Source organism: Mus pahari, chromosome 21, assembly GCF_900095145.1.
Source record: "Mus pahari chromosome 21, PAHARI_EIJ_v1.1, whole genome shotgun sequence".
In the NCBI taxonomy this organism is placed as follows: Eukaryota; Metazoa; Chordata; class Mammalia; order Rodentia; family Muridae; genus Mus; species Mus pahari.
The window spans coordinates 49,999,601-50,019,798 of NC_034610.1; the positions used below are offsets into that span (position 1 = coordinate 49,999,601).

The 20,198-nt window shown below is 36.6% G+C and overlaps 1 protein-coding gene across 1 annotated transcript in view; it reads right to left on the reverse strand.

Moving 5' to 3' along the window:
- Positions 1-20,198, reverse strand: part of Lama2 (laminin subunit alpha 2) — a 454,349-nt gene that overhangs the window by 343,835 nt on the left and 90,316 nt on the right. The window contains exons 6-10 of the mRNA XM_029532909.1: positions 17,943-18,032; positions 15,413-15,530; positions 8,571-8,749; positions 5,296-5,395; positions 2,549-2,709 (exon numbers count right to left, since the gene is read on the reverse strand). Coding sequence (XP_029388769.1) covers positions 2,549-2,709; positions 5,296-5,395; positions 8,571-8,749; positions 15,413-15,530; positions 17,943-18,032 — 648 coding nt within the window. The remainder of the gene's footprint in view (positions 1-2,548; positions 2,710-5,295; positions 5,396-8,570; positions 8,750-15,412; positions 15,531-17,942; positions 18,033-20,198) is intronic.

A 20,198-nucleotide genomic window follows, 5' to 3' on the forward strand; every position in this document is an offset into this window, starting at 1 on the left:
AAAGTCCTTTAGTGATTTCTCTGTAACCATAAAGTCACCCTACTCGTTCCCTATTATTAGCATCTGTATTTGAAATCCTTTTGATTTTTCCCTAAACAGAACAAAAGCACGCGTTGATATATTAAAAATAAAAAACAAAAAAAAAAAAAAAAAAAAAAAAAAAAAAAAAAAAAAAAAAGAAAAATTCTTATGTAAAAATATAAAGAAATATATATTTAAATTATTATGTATTTTATAATGCATACTTATATACCTATTATTTGTATCTATTTTATATTCAATTCAAAAATAAGTGCTTAAAGATAACTATTTTAATATTAATAGTACACAAATACACATGTACACATGTACATACATACATACTTTATACTGAGACAAACACTTATCATTTTATTGTAAGCATGCAGTAACATTTTTCTTCTTATAAGGCATTTTGGTCTATTTATCTTTTTAATAAGTTGGCACAATTGTTTCAAATCATACCTTAAAAAAAGAAGAAAATATCTTATTCCTTTATGCACGACTAGGTGTTCTTTTTAGTATTTAAATTGTATGCATGGCTGTTCTAAATACTTAGCTATTCATCATTCTTGTAAACAAGAAACGATGGGCAATTCATCACAGTGTGTTGCCTGTACATTGTGACACAGTTCATTATAAGACACCATGACATAATTATATTGTGACATAGTTTTGTGATATAACTAGCTCAATCACTATGTGTGTATACTTTTTGTATATTAAGAGTTTTCTTGGCATATTTTGTAACTAGCTTTTTGCAAAATTTCATCATAAGTCTTCTTAAGAGCTGATGTTCTCTATTTAAAATACCACACTGTCCAAAGACATTGCTTTTAAGGATGTCATTTAGTTAATTTTATGTCACTTTTATAATTTCTTAATTACTGGTTGTTGGGGTATTTTAATCGTGTGTGTAGGGTTTCAACTGTCTTCGTGGAGGCATTTTTCTCTTTGTGGTTAGAATCACTCTTTAGAAGACTTGACAAGAGTTTGCAGAGCTGTGCCTCTGAGCATAACTCATCTCCATAGCCCTCCTTCTCCAGCCTTTGGGGCGCTGCCTACAAACGAAGCTGAATGAGACGAGGCTTGCCCCGCTCTTCTACTATTCCTTCCTTCAACAGTGTCGATGGCCAGACTTTTTTAAAAGGTGTATATCTAAAAGTGACTCTTTTCTCCTGCTTGAGTTCTATATTCTACAGACTTGCAAAGTTCCTCTGCCGCTTTCAGCTTAGCCCTACCTGTCCTGCACTGGAGAGAATGACAAAATGAGAGATGGCTGCAGCACTCTGGGAAGGCAAGGAAGCATGCACAATGTTTTCCCCAGTGTTTCTTAGAGGAGAAGAACTGAAGGTGTCCTCTGCAGCATTCAGTGCAGGGGTATGGTCCTGAACCAAGCCATCACTCAATAGCAGGGGTTCTGTACTGGTCTTGGAGAGCAATTTTTCATTTCAGATAATACTGTAATGCAATACACTAAATCTAGAAAATTTATTATATTTCAACACATGCGAGCTTTCATAATGACTTTTTGGTCACTATATAGTCAAAAAGTCATCCAGTTTCAATAGGCCAAGATAGGTGCTTAAATCGTCTCTAAAATAATACATGTATATTACATAAACAATTTATTTACATAGTTATTCTTATAAGAATTTTAGTAAGTATACATAAAATATACAAATAATATACTATATAGCATTTTAGTAATGTTTTTCCTAACACATATTTAATATTAAAAATAGTTTATTATGCTACAATATTTGCATACACCAAAATACATGTGTGTCAACTATTACCATATGTACCTAAATAAGTGTAATAAATTCGTAAAGAAAAGTTTTAATTTATCTGTCTTTCCATGTTCATAATAATGTGCATGCGACTATTTGAAAAAGATTGCTCATTCACTCAGAAAATACAGTTACGCATTAGTCAAGGCGCCATGAAGAGACTCCTGTAGCCGATGCAAACCGGTCCTATCATTCTGGGCTTGTGCATGCTTCTGTTTAACTATGTGTGTGGTCGCTGCAGGTGTAATATGTCCCTCAGTGTCACCATGATGAGCTATTAGCTGATTATGTACAATTTTTTTTACTCACTTCCACGAGGCCTTCTGTCATTTTGATAACGGGATAGAAGAGTTTAGGTCCGGTGAAAAATTTAACGACATCTCTACTCAGACTTGATGGGATTATTTTTTACGATCCAAAATTAAATCCACAACAGAATTCTTTTAGGAAGCAGATACAAAAGTATATAGATATAATTTGAAACAACTCCCTTTTCAAGTAATACATGCATACATTTTTGTACAATGGGAGAAAGAGCATTTTATAAAATGACATAGACCACTAATAGCAGATGTGGCAGTGAGCCTGCTCAGCATTTAATGACACGTAGAGCAGTAGTCACACAGCAGATAGTCGTATGCACAGGAGAAGCTTCACAAATGCCTAGTAACTGCAGGCATAACAGAGAAGCTGCCCTATGCCTCAACAGTGGACCATAATCACATTAGCCAACGTACCTTACAGCTACAGGGTCCAAGGCAAGGGTCCTCATTTGTGCTCCCTGAGCCACTACAGTTACAGGGTTGGCAGTCTGGGTAACCACGGTAACCCCTGACACAGCGATCACAGTTCATGCCTCCAAAGCCAGTTTTGCAGTGACAGGATCCAGGTTTCAACCCTAAGGTAAGAAACATTGCATATCAACACACTCAAAGGAAAATAGATTCAATTGCTCAGGTTTCAATTACCGTAACGGTTAAATTGGATTCTGATCACAAAATTGCATTTTTTTTAAAAAAAAATTCAATTATTTATAAATTTAAAGCAGTTTTAAATTTAAATGTTTTATTCATTTTCTAAGTCCTTCCAGATTCTCCGTGATCCCTACCAATTCAACTTTTAAGTTCTTTCTCCAAAATAAAACCCTAACAGCAAAGCTTAGAAAACAGAATACAACACCACCATAAATAAAAGAACACACACACACCAAACTACAACCAAATAAAAGTACACACAAAAACTATGGAGTACACTATATGTTAGTCAGCTACTTCTAAACATGAGGACTGCCCTGGAGCAGTTAATATACCCAGTGTTACTCTATTGAAGAAAACTGAGTTTCCATCTACTAGGAGGTATAAGTGAAAATTCAGTTGTTAACCTTTATCCTAGTGTCTAGGTTGTTAGTCATTCATTCATTAACTGTGTGTATGTGTGTGTGTGTGTGTGTGTGTGTGTGTGTGCATATATACATTTTATCTATATCCATCTATCATCTATCTATCTATCTATCTATCTATCTATCTATCTATCTATCTATCTATCTAAAGATAAAACAAAAATTATCACATCAAAGTTGGACGAGATAAACCAATAGAAGGAAAAGAACCCCAAAAGAAGGAACAAGCATTAGAGATTCACTAGTTTGTTCACCCAGGAGTTATATAAAAACACTAAACTGGAAGTTATAATATTCACAAAAGGACCTGGTGCAGGTCCTGTGTGTTCTGTTTCAGTTCCTGTGAGTTCACTAAAAGCTGTAACTAAAGGGTCTTTAGGAGCTTAATAGAAATGTCAGTGGCTGTGCAGTTCTATGTATCTGTAAAATATATTAAAAATAAGTGGCTACAGAGATAGTTATGCAGTTAACAGCACTTGCACATCTTACAGAGGAGCAGGTTTGGTTCCAGGCACCAATACAGTGCTCCTAATCATCGGTAACTCCCGTTCCAGGGGATTCCACCAGCTCTCTGGCCTCTGCTGGTACCAGACACTCATAGGTATACATATACACATCCAGAGAAAACATCCATGCCCATTAAAAAGTTGTGATCTCCACCAAGCAAAGACAAAACATAATGAAATGCAAAAATACACTGTAAGAAAGCATGGAAAAAGAGGAACAGAAAACATGAATAAATCAAGCACACATTCAACTACTGTTAAGAATATGTTTGCATAATGTACACAGGAATCTTGAAAGTTGCTGGAAATAAACAAAGAGAGCATAAGTATATGTCAGGAAAGTGTGAGGAAAAGTAAAATTAGCTGCATAAATACTAATTAGTGCTATGAATTTATATTGCTAAAGATGGCTAAGAGCACTTGCTGCTCTTCCAGAGAACCCTGGTTCAAGTCCCATCTCCCACAGGGCAACTCAAAATTACCAGGTCACCCAGTTCCCCTTATGGACCCCATAAAAGAAAAAAAGTGAAATAAGAAAAGGACAGTATTAAATTGTTTCACTTTATAAAATTTTATTATTATTGCTTCTAAACTCCCACTATATTATGCATGTATTTTCCTAACTTTCTATTTCTGATAGATTTTTTTTTAAAATGTACTTATTTTAGTGTGGAACTTAATATCATTCATAACAATATTAGGATTTAGTTATCACATAAAAAAAAAAAGACTATAAAAACCGGCTTTAAATTTAAGGTTATTAGGGCAAAAGTTCACACAGTCTTTTCTTTTTGCTACTTTCAATAGTTACTCGTCCAGGGCAACTAGTCTGAAAGCAGCCCCCAAATATTAATTTTATTATGTTGCCACACTTGATTCCTTGATGTTGTGAGTTTATCATGAATTCTAATCCTCAAAGTATTTGTTTTCACTTCATAGTACTGCCATCTGTGATCCTTGCCCACACGTTGTATTTCTTAGAACCCACAGTGCACTTTCCATTCGCTCCCATTGCTGCCCACACATCTCTCAATGCTGTCAACTTACACTGGAACCTGTGATGTTACAGCAGTCTAAGTAACAGGATGTAAACACATTATATATGTAATATGTGTGCTTTATACATAAATACCTTCTCTCTTTATATTCCCCCACCACACACATAACACATATACAATTGTCATATAATATCAATTTTAACAAGGAAATATCACATAGATGACAGTGACCTCATAAGATTGTGCTGCCTGGTGACATCATAGTTTGTATGAAACCCACTGTGACATTTCTACAATGAATGCACTTAGTGACAAATTTCTAAGAATTTATCCTATAATAAAACGACAAGCTACTATACACATACATCAAGGCAGATGATCAATATTTTTGTTTGATTTTTAAACAATATATTTCAGCATAAAATAAGTTATTATGGTAAAAAAATGGGGTCCTATAGGGCACACCATTGGATATCAGAATTCTGACTATATGAATGGAATTACTGAAAAATTCTCTGCAAAAAAATGCTTGTCATCTGGTGGTCTTTTCCTCAGAGCCATAGCTCTCCACTGTGCCTCACCTCGCTGGGTGTTTTTCTCATCTTTGACACAGACTTCACTAAGGGAGCCAGTTGGATCACAGTGACATGGCTGGCATGGTCTTGGATAACTTGGTGACACCTGAAAAATAATTTGATATGGTTTGAATCAAGCATAATAAAAATGTAAGTATTTTCCACTCAGCAAACAATTCAGGACAAATTGGTTTTAAATATATATTGCAAATCATTTTGATAAAATTATAAGTATTTATCTTTGACATGGATTGATAGACTTCTAAATTCCAATTTTGCTAAGTGGGTACACATCTGATACTCATGTGCAGGGGGCTACACCCAGCCCGTGCGTGCTCTTTGATTGGTGGTTCAGTCTCTCGGAGTCATCAAGGGTTCAGGTTAGTTAACTCTATTAGTCTTCCTGTGGGGTCCCTAACCCCTCCTAGTTCCCCAATCTTTCTCCCCTGGCTAGGAGATTTCAATTTGATATCACCCACATTATGAGACCTTGCCATACACACAAGAAACAAAAATATAAAACCTTAGATAAATGGTTTAGCCATGTATCTCAATTTAAATATTAATTGATATCAAATTTCATTCAAAGCTGTCATGAAAAGGGAGAAATCCAAGCTCAGGGCAACCTCACTCGGTAATTCAGGTCTAAATGTACTTAATGTCTGAAGCAGGTTTGATTTCCATACTACACACACACAAAAAAATTTTTTTAATCTTAAGAAAAGGAAGCATTTCCCAGCTCTTGTGTTTGAGGCTAGTAAAGCCTACTACAAATGAGTGACAGAAAATTATAAAAACAGAAAATTAAAGTTCCACATCCTCAATACAGCAAGACAAAAGTCCTTAACTAAATAAAATCATCCCATGTATAAAAATTATATTATTTTATAAAATAATCATACTTGATACAGAAGTGAAAATTGTTTTTCTATCTTGCAAATGAATACAAATGACCAAACTAGCAGAGAAAGTGAAGATACTTATATTTATTTTAATAGATGCAGAAAAGCATTTGACATAACGCTTCAGCATTTTTTTCATTATAAAAGTGTTCAGCTACCTGGGAAGAGCAGAGAAGCTGCTGAATCTGATAAACGGCATCCATAAAAATCTCATAACTCACATCACGCTCAATAGTGAATTATTATGTTTATATTTAAAGGGAGAACAAAATAAAAATGCCAGCAGCTCTCACCATTTCTAGTTAACATCAGCATAAATATTGCAAAGTAAAAAGTGAGCCCAGCAGTATTTGTAGACAAGAGTCTAAGCGCGGTTCTAAAGAATGCTTAAGACTGCTAGAGCAATAATATACCTTTTCAATCAATACAGATTATAGACTCAGTATTAATTTTTTAATAATAGCATGAAAGAATTGGGGAAAAGGTTTTACCTAACCATTAATCATTATTTTAGACACACACACACACACACACACACACACACACACACACAAACACAAACAAAAGGCCCATTTATATTTAACTAAGGATATGTAAGGCCTCTATTCCAAGATTACTGTTAGAAATAAATTTTTAAAAGAAATGATGTGTTCATAAAATGACTCAAATTAAATATGATATTCCTTCTTTCCTGTTTTATATATAGATTATAAGCAAATAGCAAGCAATATTATCTTTATTTGAATTTTTGATTTTGAAATTCTAAGAGTAACCAACTGATGTGCCCTTGGCCAGTCTGAAAACATATAAGTAACATTATACAGACACCCCCATGTATATAATACCAAATAATGAAAAAAGAGGCCACAAATCTAAACAAAAATAAAAACTGAAAGGGTGGGTAGAGGGTACATGGGAGAATTTAGAGGAAATATCTGGATGTGAGAAATGTTATAATTATAATCTCAGAAAGTAAACAAAATAGTTTTAAAATAATGTAAATTTAAAAAATCTACTGAAAAGAGTCTTGTTCTCGAATTATGAAATTAGTGAACCTGCATTCCTCGATGCCAAGTGTACTGAGATTAGTGCTCAGGGAATGTATCTGTACAAATTGGTTAACATTCTATGACCACATCATGTTATTTTCAAAGGACTGGTAGTAAGTCTAAATCATTATTTAATGCTAAATACAAACATTTGTTCAAGGTGTTGACTAAAAATTAAAATTTAATTTATAAATCAGAAAAGGAAAATATATTTACTTGAGCATATGCTTCAAGATAGATGACACACAACTGACCAACAGGCATGTGAGATAAAAACTAAATATATGAGAGAGTTTCAAACCATTAGAATGACTAAGATCCAAAACCAATGTCAATCATAGAGAGTAGTGGAATCAAGGAACTCATAATCATCACATATTTTTGGCCAATGTGTAAAATGTCATTAACAATTTGATAGCAAGTGGTAATTTCTTATAAGTTTAAATATAGACCTGTCTTATGAAATAAGGAAGTAATTGCAGCCAAATGTTCTTCCCTGGGACTAAACCACCAATCAAAGAAAACTCATGGCTCTAGCTACAATGTAGCAGAGGATGGCCTAGTCAGTCATCAATGGGGGGAGAGGCCCTTGGTCCTGTGAAGGTTCTATACCCCAGTATAGTGGAATGCCAGGGTCAGGAAGAAGGAATGGGTGGGTTGGGGAGCAGGGAGAAGGGATAGGGGATTTTTCGGAGGGAAAACTAGGAAAGGGGATAACCTTTGAAATGTAAATAAAAAATGTCTAATAAAAAATAAGGAAGTAATTATTTTATTCTTAAGTATGTCCAGAAGCTAAATTAAAATAACCATAACATGGTGTACATAGACTTGCTTGTAGAAGCCAATCAGAATCAAAAAATTCACCTGAGTGTCTATTGAGGAGTGAATGGATTGAATGACTTTATGCACTCATGGAAAAAATATGATCAGTTCTTTAGTGAGCAATTATTGGTGCATATAACATGAATAAATAAACCGTGAAATGTTATAAGATATGAAAACACAAATGAACAAGTACTGTATGATTCTAGTGGTTTTGTTTGTTGGTGTGTTTTAGGTTTACTGAAAGATAAACCTAATTAATGCTCTAAGATCAGGGGACAGATTTTCAGGAATCAAGTCCAGTGGGAAAAAGACAAAATAAACATTTCAGGAGTGGTTACACAACACACATCGCATCCTTAAGGGGGTGGGACACTTGGAGATAAGAAAAGTTCTCAGTCACCGTTTAAAGCATGAAGTGCAGTGTTTTACAGATCTTGTTAGTTTGGGATACATGCTTTTGGTAGAAAATCAAAAATAAAAGTTTATGAAATAAGGTGTTCCTTACCCCTTTTGGTCTGAAGAATCCATCAACACACGTCTCACAATTTATCCCAGCTGTGTTATGTGTGCAGTTGATGCACACACCCCCGCCGATGTATTTCCCGTGTATATTTAAACTTAGATTTCTGCTAGCAACAGTTTCATCATAATAGCATTCCTCAGCTTTTCCGTGACAATTGCATGCTACAGTCAGAATAAAAAGCAGTAAGTACTAATTTCAGGCTTCAAATAAGTTCAAAACTATTTTATTATCCATATATCATAGAAATGTGAATCTATTTAAAAGGCATTTATACTTATTACATATATACATATATATAGTCAATAAATTCATTCTTATGATGGGATTTGAAATAATTAAAATCTATAAATTCTACTGAGTAATGAAATGCCAATAGTTCACTGGTTTTTCGAATATAATTACAATTCCATAGAATTTAACCTACTATCTGTTATGACAGATAAATTATTGAACAAACCACTAAATGATTAACAACCACATAATCTGTGATAGATAGTGCCATAGGTGACCCTGTGTACTAAATCCTGTGGGTAAATGGATAGGGAGGAATTAATACATCCTTTTTGTCATCATTAATAAAAAGCAAAACTTTTCAACAGTCTAGATTCTCTGAGAGTCATTCTATATTTGCTGTTATTCATTTTAGTTACAATGCAACTCTCTTCATACATCCCTAAGCCAAGCCACCGGCAGGTGGTTTCACATACAAGGTACCCTTCTCACTACTGGACACTGTTTTGGAATTAGATTTAGGAATCTGCATTTCAAACACTGCTAAAGTTCTCTCAGATCCTTCCCAGACAATGAGACAGATATATGGTAGGTTGTAGAGAGAATATGTTATGCACTGGATGGAACTTACACCTGTCAGTAAAAAGCTGATTCCATATTCACAAATGGAAGGAAGTCATAGGTGGGAGTTTCAATAGAGAGATAAGAATACTAGGAAAGAATCAAGAGTGGGAGATTCACCCAGACTCTGATGGAGACAAACACATTAGACTGAGGAGAAGTAAGTTTCCATGTGGCATACATAGAATAGAATAAATAGATTGTATAAGTTATGAGCTAGTTAGTGATGGAGCCAATGCTTATAGCCTAGGCATTTATTCATAAATAGATAAGTCTCAGAATTCTTATACGGAAACTGGGCACAGGTAGAAAATTCTGTTACAGTAGATGTCAAGATATCAGGACAGAATGAGATTCTGAGGCAATGTGGATCAGATGAACTTGCCCTGGGTTAGCAATCATGTGATGAGTAATGTCCTCATGTATGGTATTTCCTTACAAAGCATGAGGCAGTCAGTAATCATTAGCAGATGGGGTGTCTAAAAGCATCAGATGAGGTGAGGCATATAACACCATCACCATTACACCGTCACCACCATAACACCAGCCCCATAACGCCATCACTGTAACACCACCACCGTATCACCATCACTGTAACACCACCATCACTGTAACACCAGCACCATAATACCTTTATAATGCTTATGATCAACTTGTCCTGATCATCACCCTCTTTGTCTTTTTTGAATTGTATTATAGGAATTTTAGACCGTGTAAGGCAGGGGAGGTGGGTAACTTTTCCTAGAAAAGGCTGTGGAAAGCTTTGAAATAATGTGGAATTTTTATGAGGGTAAGAATCAGGGAACGATATTGTAAAGTCTCCAAAGATTTGGTTCTCTGTTCTTTCATTGATTTATATCTGTGTATGAGAAGGTGCGTGCGCACGCGCGCGCGCGCGCGCGCGCGCGCGCACACACACACACACACACACACACACACACACACACGGTGTGCATGTATGTACACAGCTGTTTTATATATGTTTATATTTCTTCTGAACTGACTGACCTTACTCATCACATGGGCATCACCTAAGGCTACAAAGAGTACTTCTAGAGAGCATAGGAGGTAAGTATCAGGCCCATTCACTGGACAGTTACAGGTTGTTAGGAACTTTGTCCTTAAGCATCAGTGCATATATCAGCCAAGGGATAAGGCTGAGAGCTAGAATCTGGTCTGTGAAACGAAACTCTTTCCTGTGTTAAGGAGAGGTTTTGAGGAGTAATTTCAAATTTTGGTGTCATTTTATGACTTATTTTATTTGTTTTGTAAATGCAAAATATTTAAAGAGAATTCTGGAGAGATATCCTTTAAGAAATATATTAGTAAAAGCAATTAAAAATAATACAAAGTGTATTAAAATGTGGCCTGTTCACCTATATGATACCACCTTTGGGTTAAATTATTGAAAGTGTAATTTTTTTTTAGACTAAAGTTATGTCAACTTGAATTTTAATAGACTGAAAAATGGGCATCCTAAAATGTGATATGATCTGTACCTAGTCATGGGGTGAAATTCATGCCCTATAACCTCACCAATACTGTATTTTATCATGCTTTTAGTAGCATTATTAGACACAGTAAGCATACATATATTAGTTAGGAGAATGAATACATACACTGATAAATCAAACACTATTTCCATTGTCTTAATTGGTGTGTGGGTCATCACTTTGTGTCTGAATTATGAATGCCATTTATATTTTTTAAAGACATAAAACTGTTTTGGTTTTTGCTCATAACAGCATTATTGTTTTTCTTACTGCCATGAAAGATTTTTCAATATAACAAGGATGATATCTCCTTGTCATGGTTGTTGAAAAAAATTTTCCAGCCTGATGACTTTCAATTTAGAATATAATAATTTCATTATATTTGTAGTGTTTCAAGCTTTATTTTAGGGCATACACAGATATAAACCTGAGTCTGTGTGCCTTAAAATGACTTAATGGGTTTAGGAAAATTCACACAAATATTTAAACATCCTCTTTTAAATATATATTGTAAGAAACAGTGAAAATTTCTGCTGTCAGTGTAGATGAAAGTATAATACAATACTGAATTATTATCAACCCAATAATTCAAATGAATGTTGCTGAGTTGTAGACTGGGAGCTAATGTTTAATGTTTGAGTGGCAGTCCTCACCCTGTAATCAGGACCCTCTATCTGTATCAACAACAATGGCACCATGGCTTCAGAGGAAAGGAATGGTGAATGCTCTCAGTGAACTTCTTTCTTCCTTCCTTTCTTTCTTTCTTTCTTTCTCTCTCTCTCTCTCTCTCTCTCTCTCCCTCCCTCCCTCCCTCCCTCCCCACTCTTTCTTTCTCTCTTTCTATTTTAGATATTTTCTTTTTCTACATTTCAAATGTTATCCCCATTCCTGGTTTCCCCTCTGAAGGCCCCTATCCCCTCCCCCACTCCGCTCACCAACCCACCCTCTCCTGCTTCCTGGCACTGATATTCCCCTACATTAGGGCATCAAGCCTTCACTGGATTCTACTCCCATTCATGTCCGACAAGGCCATCCTTTTCTACATATGCGGCTGGAGCCATGGGTTCCTCCATGTGTACTCTTTGGTTGGTGGTTTAGTCCCTGGGCTCTAGGGGTACTGGTTGGTTCATATTGTTGTTTCTCCTATGAGGTTGCAAACCCCTTCATCTCCTTCAGTTCTTTCTCTAGCTCCTCCATTGGAGACCCTGTAGTGAGCCATTTTCTACTCTGTCTTCAGCAACCTTCTATCCCCACAGAAAATAGAAACAGATACATTGCCAATGGTATGATGTTTAGCTAGGCTTATGGTAAAGATATTCACCATTCATTTCTGGTTTTTGAAAATCTTTAGTCTTCAGACTGTGGAAATGTTCTGTCCCCCTCTACCCTACAAGTAAACGACTAAAACCTCCAATATTTCAAAATTATTTAAGAACAGATGGATCCTGGCTAGGTTGAGGATGACTGAGAGCAAAGAGTAGCCCTGCAGTGGTGTTTAAGCATTTAATGGCAGCTAAGCCTCTACACGTGTCCACTAATGATAGAAACAGGTGGAAACAGGTAGAAGCGTATCAAAGAACAAACAGTATAAGAAATGAAAAGTCCTCGAAAATACAGATAACACATGTAGCACCCAAAAAAATCTCAAAAGACATGTGATTTATGGTTGGAAAATATTTTATTCAACTGTCTCAAAATCTCATCATATATCATATATGATGAAATCTCATCATATATGATATATGATGAGAAATTGATGGAAATATGATGGAAATATTGATGGAAACTATTTTATTCAACTGTCACAAAATCTCATCATATATGATGAGATTTCTCATATATCATAAATGAGATTCTCATATATTATATATGATGAGATTTCTCATCATATATGATCCATGATAACCATAAGCTGAATTAGTTTATATTCAGTGTTTGTACATGACATGTAGGACTTATGTGTCTTACTTGATAGTAAGCCTGCCATAATTTCTTGAACTTAAAATATATGGTTTGGGCGAACTCACTAAAATATTAATACTGAATTCAACTGAATTTGGCTTGCTGTAGTTTGAGTCTACAATTCTGCAGATGTCCATGTTTGGGTATTTTCTTAGCCTAAGAAAATCTAAAGATATAGAACTCTCTATAGTTCAGGTCACCAAGGTGGGCTATTTAATCAAACCAGGACATGAACACAGGTGATACCAGTTTTTGTCAGTTCCCTCAGAGGAAGGCAGACACATCATTTTATCTCCAAGGTGATGATTTAAAGTATGAACTCTGGTTAGCATGTAATTCACTGTTTATCATTTCTGTCTTATCTTTTAGTGCCCATTTTCGATCAAATGTTACAGCATAAATTTTGCTAATAATCACCACAGGTATCTTAGTGAGTAGTTCTATATTGATGTTGCTATGAAGAATCTATATTTAAGGGCATTTTAACTATTGATAATCAATTTGCCAAAGACATATTTCCCCTCCCACATTTATCAAAGCACACTTCATGGCAGACAATATAGGGAATCAATCTAATAACTATTTACCTCTCTACCTGGCAGTGTGAAACTGGGAGAATGGGGCCTCATTAAAGCCTCATGTAATAGCTAACTTACTCAGCACATCAGAAAATTTAAACTCTGATAGTAAAGAACAGTCACATGGTAACAAGGATAACTGTTACATGGCAAAAACTTGTTCTTCCACAGAGGCACATGAATAACAACAGCTGAAATAAAACCACTCCTCTCTACTACGCACAGGCGAAGCATGACAACAGGTGGAGCACGACAACAGGCGGAGAACAATTCTGTGTTTTGAAGAAACTGAGGCTACAAGGTTCTTTTCTTGTTTTCTCATAAGCACTAAGAATTTTCACATGATTCCATTTCCTGTTGTGCACAGATAGTGTCTATTTATTGAAGAAAACAAATGTGTACTAAATGCACAATGGAAGATTATTAAGACAAAAGAAGGAATATTCCATTTGCCATCAAATGAAAAGAACTGGGTTATAGTATGTTAAGTGTAATAAACCAGGCACCAAAAGTATGTTGTATATGTACATGGCCTCACTTAATGTTTAGTCTAGTAAACATCAGCTTATTATTTTTGAGAGTGTTGATTAACAGAAGTGAACAAAGGGGGTGGGACAGTGACAAGGGCAAAGGTTGTTTACTGCTTACTAATTTAGTGTTAAATAGAATAGCTTCTGTTGTCTCATTTACAGTGGTATAATGATAATTAATATATACAAAATGATAATTAATATGCTGCATAATTCTCAGAGGAAATGGATTGGAGAGTATTACCCATAAGATATGATAGTGAATTAAGGTTTTAGCATTATGCAAAATGTATATATAACTAACACATGGGATGCCATAAATCCATATAATTTAAAATTTCAATTTAAAAAGGGATACTCATGCTCACAAAGCTTCATGTCTTGACATCCTTGTCACCTCCCATTATCTTTCCTGGCCACTGTTCGTCAGCACTGCACATTCTAAGTGTGATTAATGAATCTTTTCATTTTTGGTTAATAGCCTGGCTTCAGCATGAAGATAATCCCTCACCTTTGACTGCACTCTCATATTAGCTGATGAGTGTTTAAAGACTATTTGGTTGGCTATAAGTGATTATTTGGACCTAGAAAGCTAATACAGGCTGAAGACCATTTCACAAGCATCTGTGGTTAGAAAGCAAATACAGACTCTAGGGTTCACAGACTGCTCATTTCCATTTCTATGTACCTACATGAGTGTTGGATGCTTGTGTTTCTGTTGTTTCTTTTGTCTCTATGAGTATGTTTGCGTGTCATGTCTACTTCTCTTTGTGTTCCTCTGTGTGTGTTTGCATGCTTTTGTGTTTGTGTCTTTGTGTGTAATTCTATTTGGACTTGTGAGTGGTTGTATATGTTCATGTGTATGTCTTTGTGTTCCTGTGTTTCTTTGTATTTCTCTGTGTTTCTGTGTGTTTTGTGTGCTTATATGTTTTGAGTTTTTATATGCTTTTGTATGTGATTGTGTATCTTTTTGTACATTTTCATGTTTGTGTGTATGTTTGTATGTATATATGTTTTTGATGTGTGTTCATTGTATGTTATTGTACATTTTGGATGTGATTATGTGTTTTTGTGTCTACCTATGTCTGTATGTTCATGCCCAGTGTCTTATAGGTACTGAGTGCTTTCTTATGACAAAAAGCACATGGTTTTTTTTTTTCTGAATTTCCAATAATCCTTATATTTATGGTAATTAATATGCATTGGGCAAATATTTAGCAAATTCAGATAAAATCCCAAGAAAACTGAGGGAATTAAGACAGTTAGGTAGTGAATTTACTAGCTCTGGCCTTGGCTAAAACATATCACTGAAATAGAAGATTGCCTAGTCGACAGTAGCTCACAGTGATGGCCCTAGTGGCCCCAGCCAAGCACAACATAAGGGCTGCCCTCTCGGGTCAGGAACATACCTTCACACTCAGACTTGGTCAGGAAGGTCCCAGCTCTCCAGGGCTTCTGATGGAATCCTGGGCAGCACCTGTCACAGCTTTCCCCACAGGTGTTATGTTCACACTCACAGCGGGATTTCTAGTCACAAAGGGAGAGGGAGAGGTTTTGAGTGTTGTATAAGAACTACAGAAGAGGCGCTGTCCCTGAAAGGTGGGTGTATAACTTGACAGATGGATTCAAAATGTCTAGATTATTCACTAAAATGTGAAATTTTGATCAGCACCTGCAGGAGACAGTTGTGGGGCTATGAAAGGCAGTCTATTTTGGTTGAATGAAGCTTGCTCCAGTGACCCAGTAGAAAACTCTACAAGGGATGGAACAGTGAGCCACATTCTCAGAGACAGGTGCCTGACACCACATTGCCCCCAACTCCATAATTCTCTGACTATAAGTCATGCAGATAATGTCCCAAGCTTCTGGCATTCTGGCTAGACTCTACCCCCACAGTTACCTGACTGTAGCCAGGTATGCTCCTCCCACAGTTACCTGGCAACAGCAAGGTAGCTCAGCCCACTATAAAAAGGGCTGCTTGGCCCCTCCGCTCTCTCTTTATGCTCTCACCTTTCTTACTCTCATCTCTAGCCCTCCTTCTCTCTCTTTCCCCCTCTCTCCACATGGCCATGGCTGGCCTCTCTTTCTACCTTCTCTCTTTCTCCCTGCCTTTCTACAATAAAGTTCTAAAACCATAGACTGTCTCTGCTCATCAAGGTTGTGCTTGAACAATGGGATAGGCTTTGCCCTAAAGAGCCACATCTAACCTCCCGCTAGAAGGCCTTCCTGTGCTCTAGCCATGGTCCAGACCAAGGACTCTCACCAGTGTGGGAACCACCCAGCACCTCCTCTCTCCTTGCCCTCTCCTCCCATTGACCCAGGGCTGACCGAGCGGCCCAGGGCCCCCATTTTGCTCTCAGCTCTTTCATGGTGTCCAGCAGTGGCTTGGATGCCTGAGACTGAGAACCTGTTATCTCTGGCCTCAGTGAGGACCAAAGACCTTGGACTGCCCCTTGTCCACCCCCTGTGGGCTGGGTCCATGTCTTCCCAGAGCCAGACACCCACCCAGGGCCATGTGGAAAGTGTGTGGCAGTCCTCGGTGTCCACCCGCACAGAGCACTGGAACTCTGGTGGGACTTGGGTTTTCTCCCACTCCCTTTATTCCCCCACACCCACTGCCCTGCATCTGGTAGCAGAGGATGGTTGTGAGCCACCATGTGGGTGCTGGGAATTGAACTCAAGACCTCTGGAAGAGCAGCCAGTGCTCTTACTCGCTAAGCCATCTATCTGTACTTGTGTGACTACATTTGTTCTGCACCAGTGTGGGCTGGTCAGTGCCATAGCTGGAACCACTGAGTTTATGTTCTAAAAAGAGCAGGGCAGCCCAGGTATAGTCTGAATTCTCATTCTCTGACCCCTTGAGCCTTTATATTCTGGAGCACATGTCTACCGTAAGGCTTTCTTCAAGTTTCATTGGCAGTCTCAGAAGTGACAAAATACCAAGTTTCTTCTCCATTGTGCATCTAGGTATTTAGGAAAAGTGAGAGTTTAGAATCACTGTCCTTAGGAAATCTGTGTCTCTAGTATCTATTCACGGCCCTTCTAAAGCTGTTTCTTGTGCTCTCAATACTTCAAAAACACTGTTCGCCAGTGACACTGATAGATAACAAAGGTTCCATGGAGCAAGCTACACTGCAACCTAGTCCAGGAAAATCAGCAGAGTCTTTTGTCTTCCCAAGAGATAACTATACAAGTCATTAATCAGAAAAGTAGCTTTGAGTATAATGTGACTTGTAGTATAGTTTAATAGATGGGAAGAAAGTTGCAAGGCCTTATAGACATCTACTTATTTTCCAATTCAATCTCTCTTCTACACTTCTACTTGCTACACAGTTGATGATTTTGAATTTCACCAGTTTGTTTATGACAGGAGAAAAACAAATGCTCATCCGTCTTCTTGAAGTTATGTTCACTCAATACGTTCATTAATGCAAAATTCTATGGGAAAGCTTTCAAGCTTGCTCTAGCTTGACAGCTCAGTGCTTGAATGTTCTCCACCTGGTTTCATATTGTCCCTTCTCACATCAGCCTGCTGTCACTGGGACACCTATATGCTTACCTCCGCACACGATTTTCATCCCTTTGCATGATTTTTTTTGATTAAAAAATTTTAAAGGGCTGGACAGGTAGATTGGTGGCAGCCATTCTCAAAAAGCTAAATCATGCATCAGGCTGTCATAGCTAGACGACTTCAAAATAGATACCACTTTGGAACCTTTATGGGGAAAGAAAACTAATCTGTTTCGTGATGTAGTGACGGTTGGATTCAAAGTCTATCATCTTAACTGCCAGTTCTATTTCACCCTGGCAAGCTTCCTGATAAAGCATCTAAGTGGCGACCTGACACCCATTCACAGCATTTTCTTTCAGTAAAGCCTCTCTTGAAGTATTTTACAGTGTGGCATTTCATTTTCCTAAGCATCCTATAAATATACGTACATTTGTTGCAGGGTCAAGTGGACAAGCCCGGGCATGACCATAACAGATGCACATCCCGCCAACCGAAATATCCTTGACAGAATAGTAATACTAGGGGAAAAAAAGCCAGAAAGAAATATTGTTAGCATTGCTAACAGGAAGAGGAAGCAGCACGGTCCGTTAAAATGTCACATTTTGCCTTCAGACTTCCTTAAAAGCATTCTGCGTTTCCTGAGGTTAAACAACTCCTACCTATCCACTAACAGCCCCAGGAAAGACGGCTGTCAATGTATGCTACATGCCCACCGCACAATTTCCCTCCCATGGGCATTAGAACATCCAGAATAGAGCATCCACTGATACAACAGCTTTCACCTTAGGAAAGCTGTGGACAGTAATTCTTCATAAAGTTGTCTTACACAATTTTCCATAAAAAAAATCAACCTCTTTAGTTGTGATCATGAGTCTGAGTTAGAATGTCCTATTTTACTTGATAAATTGGAAATGGAACAATACCTTTAAGGAAAACGGTGGTAGTAACCATGTAATTCTTACCCAGATTCACAAGAAATTTAGAAAAAAAAAGGGGGGGGGTAATGTGAAAATTTCAAGTACTAAGAACTTACTTGCTTTTTTGTTATCTTAAAATGTTCTTACCACCACTTTTCTGTCTGAAATTAGCACAAAGCTACAGTCATCGTCATTTTAAGCTATCAGCTATTTTTAAAACATAATTCATAATTATAGAGCTGGACCAAATTTAAATTTTAATTAATGTGTATAACATTTTATAAGCACCAGAGTTTTTTTTTACTTTCCCACTTAGTATCTAAAAAACCTTCTCAATTCAAGAAAGCTCTGTTAGCACAAAAATATACAGGAAGACATGGCAGCTTTAGTAAAAGCAATGAACACATATCTGAGTTTCCTAACTGAAATTTATTATTCTATATATCTATTTTTTAATCCTCCCTTTGTTTTGTTATATGCATATAGTATCTTGTAAAATTATTTTTTCTAGCTTAGGTTATTTGTTATATCTATATTGTGAACTAATAGAGCATGCTGAGAAATTTGGGTAACTTAAAAAAAAACTCTCTTTACTTAATTTCATGTACTTAATAATGAAGATACAAATTTTCTCAAGAGTATTATTGTAAATGCTTTTAAAATTAGAAAAAATATTTTAAGTGTAAGCACACATTGCTTTCCTTTTGAATATGACAAACTGAAATGTAATATTCTATTTTCACATATTTAAATTTGTACGTAGTGTTCACTGAACTTGAGTACTTTTGGGAAACATATACACATGGTTACCCAACTTCTCATCTCCAATGCTATTATAAATAATAAATGTTCAACACAACCCCCACTCAGCCTAGCAAAGGATGATAAAAAGGAACAATAATTTTTTTATTGATTTTCCCTGATGTACTTGTCAAAGAAGAAGAACTTTCACAGCAATGTTGTTCAGATTTCTTCATGCTAAAAATAAAATTAAAGTTTTTTTTCTCAATCTGTGAAGAATCCAAACACTATTGTGAAATAATGATTGCCTCTGCATAAAGCAATTGACATTCTGGTGAAATATAATGCAAAGTAAAATTGCTTCAAGTTTGGAAAATAAAAGGCACTGCAATATCTACCATATGCTGTGTGGAGATAATTAAGACTCTAGTAGTAGTTATTCTATGATAATGGAGAGCTTAAGCTTGGGTAGGTTAAGCAGTGAGTAGAGAGAGCAGGCGAAAAGGACAGGAAACTCACACTTGGTTTGCTGTCCCATGGGTAGGTTCTCAGGTCACAAAAACCTGCTCTTCATATGAGCAAGATCTAAGAGCTTTACCTATAGGTTTATTTCCACCTGGCTGTGATTTGTTTTATTCTATGATTTGCAGTCTATGGTCTCCAGTCAGAGTACAACAGTTACTTAGCTTCACTGTGCCTTAGGATTGACTTGAACAACTGTAATAGCTTGGTAATATGGGACCAGATCCTACACACCTCTAGTTTAGAGTGTTGAGTAAATAGGGAGGAATTGGGCCGAATCGAAATTAGGAATGGCAAGCTGGACTGATCATCCTTCCCATAATAAGTTCACACATTTCTGTTTGTTTGGTACTGAAATAAAGCACCCCTTAGATCTGGTTGTGAAAGACCTGTGGAAGGGTGCTTTAAACTTTTGTTTGCTTCTGTTACGTGTATCCATGAAACACACACACACACACACACTCTCATACAATCATTTTTATCAGTTTCCCCATGGCAAAGCTG